Raw genomic sequence first — 15,871 nt, forward strand, 5'->3', positions numbered from 1 at the left:
TTGAGATGTGTGCTGTGTTATTATTTGTGCGGATGTTCTGCCACACCTCAATATGACAAATGTTGTATATTGCCATGCATGCGTGAGTGTGTGCTGGTATGTGTGTGTGTATGTTTATGCATGTGTGTGACTGGCTCAGTTGTGGAGTGGTGCTTTAAAAGGCTGTTTATTTTTAGGCTGATTTTGAGGACACTCTCAGACAGGCTATTATTGCTCATTAGAGCAGATGAGCAGGCCAGGCAGATGCCGGCTGTGGGTGGAATATTCAGGCCGGCCGTCCCATCCCATCCCTCCACACTATCACTGCGATGGCAGCCAGTGTTTTAACTGGAGATGGGGTTAAGGAGGCCACATTGCAAACAAGTTTTTGTCCCTCAGAAAGTCTTATATACAGCTAGTTACTGTATGTACTGTAGGTATAAACACACTGAAAACACGTGCAGATTCTTATACAGCTTTTGCTGAGAGAAAATATATTTAAAGATAACAAAATTACAGAGTGTAAAAAAGTGAGAGGGGCCGTCTGTTGCCTGCTGAGCGAGCATCATTTCTAGCCGTGCGTCCGCGTTACACGTGTTGAACTCCAGAAAATGTCAATAAACAGTTTATTGAGCTCAAGCCAAGATCGAGAACTTCAGCCTTGTTCATGTTGCAGGAGACTCTGAAAGCATCACAGCAAGATTAATGCAGGGCGATGAAAACACAGACTTACAGAAAGATAGAGAAAGAGAGAAAGGGAGAGAGAGGGGGAGAGAGAGAGAGAGAGAGAGAGTGAGAGAGAAGTAAAGTGAGAGCTATTTAATGCTGTCCTGAGGCAGACTACAGATCTGTGTGAAAGTCCAGTTATTGAAAATGTAGGTCTAGAACTGTGTGTGTGCTGTATCTGGAAATCCATCCACATTGGTTAGTGCTTTGTGTTGTGCAGCTTGCAACATTGGAACATTCACTCAACAAACACACACACACACACCACACACACAAACATGTGCATGTTGAGCCAGCAGGCTTTTAGTGGTCTGTTTGTGCATGGTTTTCTGCTTGAGGCCTGAACTCAGCAATGTGGCCATGTTTGCACACTTTCCATCTCAACATGATGTCTGTCAGTATACATTGGCTTCAAGTGTGTGTGTGTGTGTGTGTGTGTGTGTGTGTGTGTGTGTGTGTGTGTGTGTGTGTGTGTGTGTGTGTGTGTGATCCTCTTCTTCCATAAATACCTCTATGCTCATGCATATATGCATAAGGTTTTTTCTTTAATGGAACTGATACAACCTTCATACCACACTGCAGCAAAATTCTTCACTCCTCCAAATTCCATCATCATTTTCAGATGCAGGTACAAGATACACATGAAAGAAAGTCTAAAGTCATGTCCGTTTAACTTTGAAACAGGAAATGTCAGGAGATGCTGGCAATATGCGTGTGGTAATTTTATAGCTCTTAGACGCCAGCACAGAAATGAAGTCAGAGACAGATTGCACTTTTTCACAGTCTGTTTTATTGCTATGTACAATACAATTTAGCAAAACAACATAGATAACTCTTGACTGCAGGGGCTTGTTGAACCGGCTGAACATCGCGGGTATAAAGATGATCCTAAACCAATGAGTATTTTTGCTTGTTTGTTTGTTTTTGTCTATCACAGAGTATGAGTTCCCTTCACCACAGATCTGTAGTAACTAATATGTTGTGCTTTTAGATCAAAACCTTGTCACACATAGTGACATCATTTTACCATCACCATCACAATCCAAACAGGGAATATAAAAATATGTTGCGATGCAGGGGAGCGGTTAACGTCCCCTTTAATAGTGTAATAGATTTAGATATATTTAAACTGTAGAAAAGAATAAAAGATTAAATGCTGACTCGGTTTATTCATTGCATGTATTTTATGCTTGGTCTTTTGATCATCACAATCTACAGCATGAAAATAAATAAAAATGAAATAATATTTCTGTTAAACATTTTACATGCCAATATCTCAATTTAAAGTTTTGGTACCTAAGGAAAGAGATGAAATTAGCCTATTATATAGTCTTACAGTCCCGTCTGTTTATAAAAAACTATATATTTTATTCTATTTTATTCTAATTTATTTTCATGAACTCTGTACATGAAGAAATTCTCCAAATGAAACATAAAGAAAGAAAAATCGATTGGCCTTTTTTTTTGTTGTTGTTGTTGTTTTGTTGAACAAACTCAGGATTGTTCACTTTGAACAGATTTATTGAGTAGATTTATTCATGGTGTAAATTTGAATTGAAAGGTTACTCTGAAACTGTGTACAACAGATATTTATTTTAGAAATTGTGGCCATTTGTATTCAAACTGGAATAACATAAAGCTCACCTTCAGCTGGTTCACCAGGCAGCATAGGAGTAAAATTGGTTCCTATTCATCCACTGGTCAAAATGTAAATGTCCCAGCATTGCAGGGTATGTTGCAGTGGCATGATGGTGGCTATCTAGCACTGAGCAAGGCTCCATATTCACTTCCTGCCATGAGAAAAACACCTCGTTATCAGAGACGGAGAGAGTGTCGGTGCGGAGGACGGTCTCAGTGGCTGTTTTCTAATTACGCTCTTTCATTTATTGTGGAGCAGACGGAGGCCTGCTGAAATCGTAGTGTCTATTAGCGCCCGCTGTCGAGGGGCTTCTCCCCATTACCTTTAGATTGGATCTTTCATCATCCCAAATTGACATTTATGCTTTTACTCCTATTGTTTCTCCGGTTTCGGGATGCTCACGACTGACGATTTGTTTTCATTTGTGTCACTTGGCCGAGTGTCCCATGATGCCCTACTTCTCACTCATTCCGTCACCACTGTTCGGCCACAGAAGAATGGAAAGAGAGAGAGAGAGAGAGAGAGAGAGGGAGAGATGATCTTTCCTCAATAACCTTTTCCACTAAATACAGTGCCTTTTCTGACTCTTTGCCTTCTAGCTCTAGCTTTTCTCATCAGTCTCTGCCCCGTTTTCTAAAGTCCCTAAGTATATTTCTATCCTGATATGAAGATATTCAGTGTTTATGTAGTCATGATAGAAGGACTGGAACGTGTTAGTACAGCCTCGATGTGTTAAAAAGATGCAAAATCCTGTGAAGTTACGGTGCATTTAAAACACCAGTCTAATGTATTCTCACATTACAGTCGCGTGATATAAACAGCTGTGTATTCTGATTCCAAATTGCTCATTCCCAGAGGCTGACAGCCCTCAGAGTACAGCCATTTGTGTTGTATTGAAATATCTTGGAGGAATAAAGGTGTTCAAACAGGTGGTATTTGGGATCAGATGTGGGTTAGTGGATAAGGGCAGTGCAAACACTCCGGTTTAATTCTCATCATTTAGCTCTTCTACTGCAGTGCTGTGAGTTTGCCTGTCTGACCATTGTGCTGCTGTCATTGTGCTGCTGAGTGCGTGGCCTCCGTCTTCTGTCATGTGGAATGATAAAGAGAAAAAAATCAAACTGAAAATCCATATTTTGACACAATAAAACATATTCATCAAGTGCAAATGATCAAATCTGATTGTAAAACGATTATCTGTTAACAGTTCATGTTAATATTCTTTTTTGCTTACAAACGCTGTTGTCTGCTACAGTAGGTCATTTTCACACTTGTATTATTTTTATTTTTATAAAATGCCTGGAGTTCAGAACAATTAGTGAAGCGTGAAAGCTGTTTTCAAGCTTCGCAACTGATCTCTGGCCCTAGAGGTCTGGGGTTTCATGCTCCTCATCAGGAGTAGAAGTGATCTACACTGGGTTTCACATACCAAGTAATTTTGTGACTTTACTTCCTGTTTCAAGTATAGTGATGGTGAGGAATGGGTAGTTACAGGCATTGATATGAAGCCAGGTTTGCGTGGTAATGAAGCACTGTAATTAACTGACCTTTATTCTGCCGGTGCTTGCATTGAGAGCGTCACAAGATACACACATCTTGTGTCTTCTTCTTGCTTAGTGTGTGTAAGGATCACAGGATGTTCAGACATCCATCCACTTTCCTTACTGCTTGTCCTACACAGGGTTGTAAGACTCAGGGCACCCTGGATAGGACCCCCCTCCATTCACATACTCAAATCAACTTAGAGATGCCAGTCAGCATTCAACGCATGTTTTTAGACTGGAGGAAGAAACCAGAAGACATGGAGGAAATCCCAAAACAGGAAGAACATGCAAACTCCACACCCAAAGGTGCTCGGCAAACCACTAAGCAATCCAGCTACAGTTCAGGAGGAATTCTTCAGTGTGAATTTCCGGACTCTGCTTTTCCTTTCTCCGTTTGCTTGTTTGTTTGCATCATGGACAACTGTAGCTTACTGAAAACCTTTTTATTGTTAGCTCACTACTGCAAAACCTGTGTGTTTCATGTAAATGATATGGATTTGATGGAAGGATGAGAATCGTCGCTTGTATGTAGCATTTTTGAATTGACCAGTGAGTGGGAGCTTGTGTCCATGCAGCTGAAGTGGATTCATCAATTATACAGTTAAATTAAGAACAGATTCATTATGTGTATCATTCATCTTGTCAGTCTGATCACAATGTGGATGAATAAAGGTAAATGTGTATAAGAAAAATATCCATTAAAATACGTATTATAGAATTTACTTTTAACATAAAATCTGTCCTGTTTTTACTGAAATCTACCTCGTACATAATGGTTTAATGAGCGTCAGTGTCTTTTATAGTTATGCACAGTGAATGTGTAGAGCTTTTCATTCGTGGGTAAAGGTGTTCTTTCTGCAAGAGAGGCAGGGAGGTGAAGAAGGACGGAAAGCTATCTGTATGCTGCTGGTGTCATACTTTACGCACACACACAAACACACAAATAGTGGCTACACAGCCATTTCACATGCAGCCACTTGTGCGGTGAAAGCTGATGATGCGTGCAGAGATTGCATATGAAGAATGCTTCTTCATGAATATAAAAACAACTTTTTCAACAGTCTTGAAAGGGCTGATGGGATACAGTGAAGCATTTCCCTCCTAGCCTTTCTTTGCTCTGTTTCCCCCTCTTTCTATTTGCCTGCCCTGCTCATGCTTTTTGCCCGGCTTAGAGAAAACAGAAGATTTGTCTTTGCTGCGATCCTGAAAGCATCACCTTAAGGTTCTCTGCCTGAACGCTGGCACGTTTCTGCCGAACCAGGAAAGTAAACGTACTTCATCATTTTAACGATGCGTATTACACTCGCTGCTTGAGGCTGGTAATGTGAATGAGCCACTGTGTGCGTTTAAATTAAGCACACCGTAATGGGCATATTCACAAAGAAATATCAGAGAAATTTAGAACCGTGAGAACTCTAAATAGTCTTTTCTGTCAAAGTGAAGCAGCACTTTTCCCCAGACGGAAGGGTAGCAGGTCACAAAGTCACGGTGCTCATCAGCTACTACATCTACGCCGTTAATGAAGAACCGGCTGACTTCTTTCCTTGACGGTGCGTGTTGTGTGAGTTTCAGTATCGTTTGAAATTGTGAAAGCCTGGGAGGGGGAAGTGTCAGGGGATGCAAGTCACCTGAGGTAATGTGGTTATGTCTAGCCTGAAGGTGTACTGAGGAAGATGGTTCTGTTTTGGGAGAGCTGTAGTAAAAGATGGTTCTTTCTGATGATTTTGAAAGCTTATAAAAGCACCTTGGAGAGGCTGGAGGGCTCTGTTGATGGACATTTCAATCAAATTGTATAGTTCTTGTCAATTTGAGGCAATTTTTTAAGTTTCACTTTTTTTTTTGTTCTCAATTTCACTTTTTTTTAACTTTTTAAAAGTAGGTTTCTCTGTGGCAGTGTTTAGCTTTTTTGATAGCACCAATCCTCCACCCTATCCTATACCCCTAAAGGGGCACTAAAGTGCACAGCAGGTCAAGGGGTAGATGAGTGAGTAAAACAGTGGGCTACTGATTAGAAGGTTGTGAATTAAGCAGCAAGTCACTTAACTGCTCGGCTGTATAAATGAGATAAATATAAGTCGCTCTGCATAAGAGTGTCTGCAAAATGTACCTTTTTCTTGTCGCTGGCGCGGTACTCTCAATGGTTCATCATTTGTAGTGTGTATCTTTACACTAGTGTGTAAAACATAATGTAAATCCAATTATTTTTCAAGCTAAACTATATCCACATTTCCACATGGAAAATGCATAGACAATGTACAAAAGCTGTACTCTTGATGCTAGCGATCCAGTGACAAGTAAAGGAGCTGGTGAGTTACCGTCGTTGTCATAAGAGTTCAGTACTCCAAAATGCCATGAGCTTTCTTAGGTTTCAAAAAGTTTGTTCATTTTCAAAAGCATTTGTGGACAAACAAAGCAAAAACAAGGCTTCAGGCTCATTTTCCTCTTCTCTCTTTACCCATCTCCCTCCTTATTGTTTACTTTCCTCCTTTAAATGAATCATCTGTAACTTGCTCTCTTATTTTTTTCCCTTTGCACCTGGCGCAACAATCAGGTCATTTCTACCAGCTTTACTATTATAGAAGCATGCTGACATGCACTTCCACTACAATCCTACCACTGGGAACATGGCTTCAGAGGACAGGATGCATTCATCTTCCACCTGGAGACGAGCCACACATAGACTTAAACACAGACTCGCACACGCGTTAATGATGTCTGGCCCTATTTCGGGTCTAAGTGGCTGACGAAATACGCTCAATGTCTCAATGCCTTCACAAGAACTTGCAATAACAGTTCTAAATGTGTATGTGTGTATGGAAGCATTTGGCTGTTTATAGTGCATTATTGCCTAAAGGCCTTGATTTAATGTGCGTAATCTCTGGGCCGGCGTGTGGACGTATCAGAGCGACACTGGAGAGAGAACCATTTCCTGTCTGCTCACCAGGTACTGATAACGAGTCAGATCAGTTGTATGTCGTGTTTTATTCTTCAAGGTAATAAGGTCATGGCCCAGGACTACTGAGCCTCAGGGACTTTCATCATTCTAAGCCACCAGTGCATTACAGGTGCAATGAGCTTACTGCTTATTCGCACTCGGATCCAGCTCTGGCTTTGCTTTCTAAAGTAGCTTTCAGCTTGTTACATGGAATGACCATTACAATTCACCACTGATCCGCTTTGCTCTCTCTCTCACACACACACACACACACACACACACACACACACTCACACTTTGGTAGGATTAAGACCTCTTTATATTTGTTTTGTTTTGTTAGTTATTATTCTATTGACGAGTTTTTATTGATTTTGTCTGAAAATTAAATTTATGAATTTAATCTCATATTTCTTTGCTCTGTCTCTCTCTCTCTCTTTCCCTCTCTCTCTTTCTCTCTCTCGTTCACTGGCGCACTCACACATTTTCACATTTGCAGATTTTTTTTCCCTAATATTCTAAGGCCGGGATAATTGAAGAGGCCTTCTTTTTAGTGTCTACTTAGTGCTATGGATTTACACTTGCAGCAAAAACCTTCAAATTGAAGACAGAAAAAAAAAAACTTCAAATTGAAGCCAGAAAGATTTAACATCGCTTGTGAAATTATCTATAAATAAAAACGTGTGATATCATTTTCCAGAGCAAAACAGGAAATGAATATCATTGCATCGCCAAAGGCCAGTCTATGTAGGTTTCCGGAGACTGCAATTATGTGTATTAATTATGTTGTTCAAATATTAAGCCTATAATCCTCTTTTCCTATTTGATGTAATGAAAGAGGTATCGCAGTCCATCGGTCTAGTTTTGTTCGACTCCAATACCCTTCCTCTGCAACATTACTGTTTTTATGTCGTCTTTTATCGCATGCAGTGATGTGCTGAATTTCTTTGGGATGTGCGGCTGTGTTAGGGTTTAAATCTTTTCGCACACCTCCGCTGTTCAGACTGCAGATGCCGGTAAGAATCTGATGTCTGCTTGTGACAGACAGGATCAAGCAGTGGATATCATCCTCTGTCTGCTGTCATGGATCAACTAGCAGGAGATAAGCAGGGAAAGGGAATTGAACGAGGGAGAGAGAGAGAGAGAGAAATAGAGATATACCGCTAATGTTTGTGCGTAGGATAGATATGGACTGTGAGGTTCGTCTTTGGTGCATTGTGTTGTTTTTTTTTTTTTTATGGGGGGATTTGGCATGATGGCCATCATTACTGTAGGATTTTGCACAGAAAATCTGCTCTATTTATTCTCTCGCCTCCTATTTTTTTTTCTGTCCCCAGTCAGAGGCACCAAATGTAACATGTGGACAAGTTTGCTTGTTTTCTCTCAGGTCTAATACGCATTCAAATTAGTAATGCATCCATTTTTTTAGCATAAAATATTTCTTATCATTAAAGATGATGAAGCTAGAGATAATATCAAAATGCTTAACCAGCTTAGCAGCTTTACTTCTATTTCCACTTTGGAAACCTGCTTCTGTACAGCTGAAAGTACAGCATGTTTTATTATTTTTTATTGTAACAGAATCTCTCTTTGTCCATGACTGATAGTGGCTGATGTGTCAGATACAATATACTGAATAGGAGGTGTTCTTTTCACTCACCTACATTGTCTGTAGACATATTTTCACACGTTTGCTTGGGGTGCTGGTTCCTGCTGTGAACCGCTAACATTGAACTCCTCGTGCTGAGCTTGATGTTTAAGATGTTTAATCAAGTGCTGTAGTTCTCCTCCTCTTGATATTTTCACAGAGCACAGTTTGCAAGCTCTTTGCTTTGATTGCCATCATTAATTGTCAAATGCTTCCAGATCTCTGTCAATTTGTGTAGTCTGTTTATTAGCACGACACAGTGAGCTAGGTTTATGTCACATAGTGGCTGGTATTGGATGTTTGTACAAGAGCATTTTTCACAAGTAAATGAGCACGGTACCAGATGAATGCTCATCTTATATCTTATACAAAGATGCTTACAGTATGTCAGTATCAGTGCATACATCTATTTTCTGAACATCCGCTTCGGACACCCTGGACGGGTTGCAAACCCATTACAGGGCTCAATCACACACACTCATACACTGACACATCACGGACAATGTAGAGATGCCACAGTAAAATCAGTCTACAGTATATGTCTTTGGACTCGGGGAAAAAACCAGAGTACCCGGATGAACCCCCTAATGTGGGGAGAACATCTGACCTCCATGCACAGAGGTCAGAGGTGGGAATCAAACCCCCAGCCCAGGACACCTGGAAGAAAGGAGGCAACCCTCTGCTGTTTTTGGACATTGTGCAATTGAATGGAAGAGTGTAATATCACATTCAGGGGGAAATTATACCTGTACACAAACACGTGCACACACACACACACACACTTACGCATTCCCATTTCAAGTCACATTAAGGATTACACCCAAGCAAACAATCATGCCAGTTAATGATGCCTCATAAAGTATGCATGAGCTGCTTCCAGCAACATTAGCACAGCTTAAGAGCAGCAGAACAAAGACTTTCGCTTCTAATGAGTGTCTTAACTGGCCAAGTGTCAGTGCGTATATCTAGAACTCTGGAACTGCATCTTTCTAGCCATTTATGTGCAAAATAGCATTCTATGTCCACCAGTTTCCCTCTCTGATTTATTCTCTCCTTTCTGATTGCATTTATCCTCCCTGCTGAGGAAAACAACTTCTGAATATTCCCTCTATCCATCATGGAAAATGCCAGGGCTGTGTTTTTTTCTGCTTCTTTGCTTGGATATCTCAGGGCCAATTGAATAAAATGAAAAAGGTTTCCTCTGTGCTGAAGTGTTTGTGATTGTGTGTTTGTGCAGGAGCTCCAAACCACCACAGCCAGTCAACACTGCGGCCTCCACTGCCTCCACCGCACAACACCCAGTCCCTGTCTCACCATCAGACCTCGGCCAACTCTCTCAACCGTAACACAATAAGCAGCAGACGCAACCCTGTCCATGCTCCACCCAGTGCTCCGGGGGATGCACCCACCACACCTGAGTCAGTGCAGCTGCAGGACAGCTGGGTTCTCAACAGCAATGTTCCTCTGGAGACCAGGTGAGGTCCAAGTGCTCTCTCTCTCTCTCTCGCACTCTCTCTTAATCTCTTGCTCTCTTTCTTGCTCTTACACACACACAAACACACACGGACACAAACACAATGGTTGCCATGCTCTGTGTCATATCTCTCTCTCTCTTCAGATCTATTTATTAAGTGTTGCCCTTAATACAAATAAATAAATAAATAAATAAATAAATAGAAATGTTGCCCTTACAAAGCTTTAAATTATTTCAGAGTTAATTTCCTGGATTGGAAAATGCCTACAGGCTTTGCAGATGAGAGTCAGCTTTCAATTTATGAGGGAAAATCAGTCAAATGAAAAACAGTCAAAATGAGTAATGACTTCCTCTCGCTATAATGACACTAATATTTGCGGTGTTATATTTTTTAAAATGGCCTGATACTGTCACACAGGCTATTTTCTATCTAGACTATTGGATTGATGACAGTTATGCAAATAAAAACCAAAACCTTGCATGACAAGAGCGGTCATTCACGAACAATAGCGAGCTGACCCAGATCTGATAGAACTGTCATTTTACAGATGTAAACTTGTTTACATTCAGAATACAAAGGGGAAAAAATCCTCCCAGTGACTAAAATGACTTGAAACGGCTAATGCCTTACCATTACGCTGTTTGAAATGTAAACATTTTGTATATAGGCTCCTAACTCATACATATTTACAGACATCCTTCATACCTCTCTCTCTCTCTCTCTCTCTCTCTCTCTCTCTCTCTCTCCCCTTTGTTATAGTCCCCTGCTGGTCAGTGGTCTCTCCCACTGGTCCTGGATCAGAGCAGTACGCGGGTGGTGCTTGCACTATTCATAAGCCCGGGGCGGCATGTTTAATTCAGCTGGACAGAGCTCAGGCCTGTAGGAACTGCAGGTGCCTGACTGGCACGTAATTAAAGCAGGCCTGATATTCTGTACTGTATGTCATCAGTTCCAGCCACAGCTCAGACATGAATACAGTGGGACTGCTGGGCTCTCACTGTTCAGGGCCAGAGAGTGGCAGGCCTTTATTGAGCTTAGGGCCGTGTGCAGGAGTGTCACACGTACACACACACTTATACTGTACACACACATACACACTACTCTCTGCTCTTAACTATCCATTGAGGTTGAATGGCACATTCTTTCACCCTGTCATTATTTGCAGCCGTGTAGCCAGAGCTGTCATTGCACTTCAAATTCTTTTACTTGTAACTTCCAAGGCTGCAGATGTTGCCAGAGGAACTGAATATTTTTTTGGCATGATATCTCAAGAAAGTTTCTTTCTTACAGTAAGGACATTTTATCATGAGTGGCATAGTGTTAGTGTCATATAGTGATATAAGATAAATACTTGATCAAATCGAATTCTTACATCGTATGTGCTAGCGGATACGTCAGCGAGAGGGCAATTTGAGAAGAAAGATCTCTCACACTGTAAAATGCAGCTTGAATTATTTCATGGGCTGTCAAAATTCCAAAAATATATTAAAAGAAAATCCGGTTGTGTCGTGATTTGGGTCTAAGCTCATCTTGATTTGTTAAGTTACAATATTACCGCCCTATATTGTAGACATGTAGACATTACAGAACACAAAACAAGCTCCTGGGCTCCTCATCTATATTTGCTATACAGCGTATATTACTGTTCCCTTTGGATGTGAAACATCAAATTAAGTAGACAACTAGTCTTATCAGATTTGAAAAAAGTAGTTAAGATATGACTGCGGAGGCTCAAAGTTTCATTAGCAGCATTGCTAACATGCTTTGAATGCCAAGCTTGTCGTTACTGTCTGTATTTGGAAATTTGTCTAGGACTTTATTGTATCATCTTCAATAGAAATCCATTTTTCAACTCTCTGGTGTTCCTAAAGTTGTCAAGCCAAACAAAACGCCACTGAGCAATGGTAAACAGAATATGAAGTTCAATATGAATTACCTAACGTCTGAGCTTAATGAAAAGGACTGTCCACATTCATTTGCGTACCGCAGCTTCCCCATTTAAACATTGTTAAGGGAGCAGGCTGTGTAATATCTAGCCTCCATCTGTTGAGACTCCATTGCCCGTAACGGATCCCTGTGCAAGCCAACAGCAATAAACTCTTACACTACTCCCTGCACTCCCTGCTAGCAAGCGCTACTTTTATCTAAACTGCTTTTTCAAATGGACCACCTGACAGACCACAAACACACAATCACACACCCATAATTCATTAAATTTCACTATATTCAAATTCATTAGCTGGTTATATTGGTGAAGGAAGTGCGAGCAGGGATGATGCAGTGGACTGAGAGGTCGAGCCAGAATCTCCTTTGGTGTTGACCGCTATGGCACAATTCCATCTATAGGTGATTTCTCACCTGTGTATATTTACAGGACCGACGCACTTGCACTGAAACTTCAGTCTATTAGACCAAGTGTGGAAGCTGGTTTCCATCCTGGGTGCAGATTGGTCAGTCCTCTGGAAAAATCTCCAGAGGCTCCAGATAGGCTTCAAGTGAACTCAGGTGTTAAAAGTACCAGGCGTGAAAATGATCCTCTTACACGACCGGGCAGCAAATGACACGATTGGTTGTATTTGTCACGCTAGTTTCTGTTTGAGGTTTTACATCGACAGAGAAAAGAATGTTTGTCCTTTTTCAGCACCAGTGCTGGATGTATGGAGTGAAAAAATAGCCATTCAAAGTACAAATTATAACACAAAGCAATAAAATAAAAAATACATAACTTAAACTCTGTTAAGAAAAATAAAGTGATAGACATTGTATCCGCAGGAGAGCCGTAATCGATCTGCAAGTTCATAACTTTTTTTTTTGGCTGTTGGAAAAACAAATCTGCAAACCCAGTATCTGCCTTCAGACTTTTTCTGAGCAGGTCGACTTCATTTTACCTGCATGAGACTGATAACAAGCAGCAAGTGAAGTAGTAGAGCTATTAAAATAAAATAATATTTTCCTCTAATGAACCCATGCTTTCAAGGCTCTGGTGTAATCACAGGCATCTTACATGGCTCAATGACCTCAAGGTGATGAAGGCTGTTAATTGTACCTCAAATAAAAGTGTTGTACTGCTGAGCCTTGATGATAACTCTTCTCAGGCTGGCATATTAAGGTCGTATAAGGCAGTCTGAGGTTGTCGGCTGTCAGTTTTGCGCTCAAGCCTCCATCAGTGAACATCTGATGGCTTCGGCAGGAAGGACTTGATTGCTCAAATTCTCCTGGTTACACAACTCCACGTGACTAGTTGTAGAAAGGAAATTATTTAATTACACTTTTCTGTGTCACCCAGATGAGCATGGGTTCTCCTTTGAGTCTTCCCTTGCCACTGTTGCCTCTAGCTTGGAAATTAGGGATAAATATACATTTACATTTTGTCATTTTATTCTAAATGTTTGGACTCCTGAAAACTGCCTTAAGACAGTGTTCATTGTTAAAAGATCTATATGAATGAAATTGTACTGAATTGAACTGAATTTTATTGAATTGAACTGAATTGACTTGAACAGTTCCAAGTTTGGCTCCATCTCTCATTCCCTCCAGGCCAAATGTTACACAGACACTGCACAAAAATTAACATTATCTATTTTTGTTTCTGTATCTCCAGTCGCAGGGAAGAGGGACATTCTCACCGGTGCCCTGCTTTTGACTGTAGACTGTAGAGGAACGAGATATTTATCAAACCCCTCCTCTTTCAGAAGGAAAAAAAGAGAGAAATCTCCATTACGGCGAACGGGACAGCCACAAGCCGAGCGGAGGTGCAGGAAGAGGAGAGCTCTGGAGCATCCAGCCTCCCTCTAGGCCTATTAAAGAAAGGTTTTTCTCTTCCCCACACTCTCGTTCTCTCTGGATTGATCGCTATCTTTAGTCAATATCTGCTCAGAGACTTTGAGATTAAATGAATCTCAGGAAAATAGAAGGCAAAGTGTCTCTGGAGCGAACAGTGAATTGTACAGGGGTGATGGAGAGATATAATGTGAATGTGTTCAATTCCGGAACATCAAAATCTCACTCAAAGTGAGACCTGTGCTTTGTACATAGAGAAACAAACATATTTGTATTATTTATATATAAGTACTTTTGGAATTATTTTGGTCACTGGTACTGGGAGCGATATTTGTGTGTGTGTGCTAAAAATGTTAAATTTTAATAGATTTAGTCTATTGGGTTTGAGAGCTAGAAGAACGATAACGCGAAAGAGACCTTGCCCGTCTGGTGTGGCGGGCAGAGAGACAGGCAGGGAAGTAGGAATGGAAAGGAATCATTTTGCAGCAGCATAAATGACTAAAGATGGCTGAGGCCATGCAGGGCTGCAACGGATGATTTCCAATTGCAGAGCGGAGCTTCTTCACCAGCTGATGCCAGTTTCAATTCCACTCTCATCTCAGTACACAGTGCACTTCGCTATCCCTCTCTGCTAATACTTACACACACACGCACGCACACACAGACACACACACACACGCACACGCACTACAATATAACATCCCTGAGAGGGTTGCACCATCGCCGTTTAGGCAGTGAAAAAAAAATCACATTTACATGCATAACATATGAGATACTTTCAGGGATAGTTCAGCAATTATAGCATGGTGGGCTTCATGTTTGTGTGGGTGTGGGTGTGGGTATGTGTGGACTTCCCCCATCCTCTTCAGGCACACAACTGTTTGTGTGACATATTTCATATTTTGAATGGGGATGTCTGCCAACAGAGCTGTCGGGGATTTGGATGAATGTTTTGCTACATAAATTAAATACATAAATCACAGATCTGTCACATGAACGCATTCTAGCCAAATTTTACTTGATTTTAATGACAGTAAGACAAAACATTGGATCAGTATGTGATACAAAAAGTGTGGAAAAATGGTGGTTCAGTGGTTAAGGCTTTGGACTGCTATGGTTTCAGCTTTCTGCACTGCCAAGCTGACACTGTTGAGTTCTTAAGCAGGAGCCCTAAATCTCAGTTACTCATTTGAGTCCCTTATCAATTAAAATAAAAAAGAAGAAACTTCTTCAGAACATTGAATTTAATTGGATGCAGTAACACTTGTCAATTTTATGTATTAAGCGAACAATAAAACACTTCGTGGCATCCTGTTTTTAGGAAATTAATTGATAATGAGGTGGCATGATGTAGCCTGATGCTAAAAAAAAAGTGGATTTGTATAGTGGAGCATCCCAAAAGTCTCCATATAATAGGGAAATTAACACTGTTTAGCAAAATGTCTTTAAAATACACCCTGTTGTTTAACATGTTGCAGAAAGTCCATTGTGCAAGCAGATTTAAACAGTGTTCTGTCACCACCTTCTCTTATTCTCTCTTATTCTCTCTACTGAAAGCATGTCAAGAAGGTCAAAAGACCAGAAAAGACCTGACTGTGGGGGGAACTATTACCAAATATTTGCCCTTATAAACATTTTTTCTTCTTTAAATAACAGAAAGATTATTGATAGACCTTATATAGCTATCTGTCATATAAGTCCCAACTGTTTTAGAAATTTAATCAACACTTACTGACCAATCAGATTAGAGAAATAGAGCACACTGTGATCTAATGATGATTATAATGTGAGTAAAGGCAAATTTAATTGTGCACTAGGAATAACTTTGCTTAATAAAAAATTCTTTGTAGATGTGTAAGAAAAAGAGAGAAAGTGAAGTCCCTGCCTCCTGTTTACATTCTGGTAATTATATATAAGCCACTGTAGTTCCTTAATTCAGAGTCACCAGGCATTCACAAGGAAAATCCCTCTCTCTCTCTCTCTCTCTCTCTCTCTCTCTCTCTCTCTCTCTCTCTCTCTCTCTCTGTTGCCAAGGTATCTGTGTGGGGCACATTTACATTCTCTGCTGCACAACGAGGCCAATTTGTTATCCTAACATCCTAACAGGAGCCAATCAGACGGCAGGAGCCTGTGGCTCAGTACTCAGTA

General features: G+C 40.7%; 1 protein-coding gene across 1 annotated transcript in view; it reads left to right on the forward strand.

The window, feature by feature from the left end:
• tenm2a (teneurin transmembrane protein 2a) overlaps positions 1 to 15,871 on the forward strand; it is a 206,682-nt gene that overhangs the window by 132,666 nt on the left and 58,145 nt on the right. The window contains exon 4 of the mRNA XM_060885595.1: positions 9,706 to 9,943. Within this exon, the coding sequence (XP_060741578.1) occupies positions 9,706 to 9,943 (238 nt within the window). The remainder of the gene's footprint in view (positions 1 to 9,705; positions 9,944 to 15,871) is intronic.

Source organism: Tachysurus vachellii, chromosome 13, assembly GCF_030014155.1.
Source record: "Tachysurus vachellii isolate PV-2020 chromosome 13, HZAU_Pvac_v1, whole genome shotgun sequence".
NCBI lineage: Eukaryota > Metazoa > Chordata > Actinopteri > Siluriformes > Bagridae > Tachysurus > Tachysurus vachellii.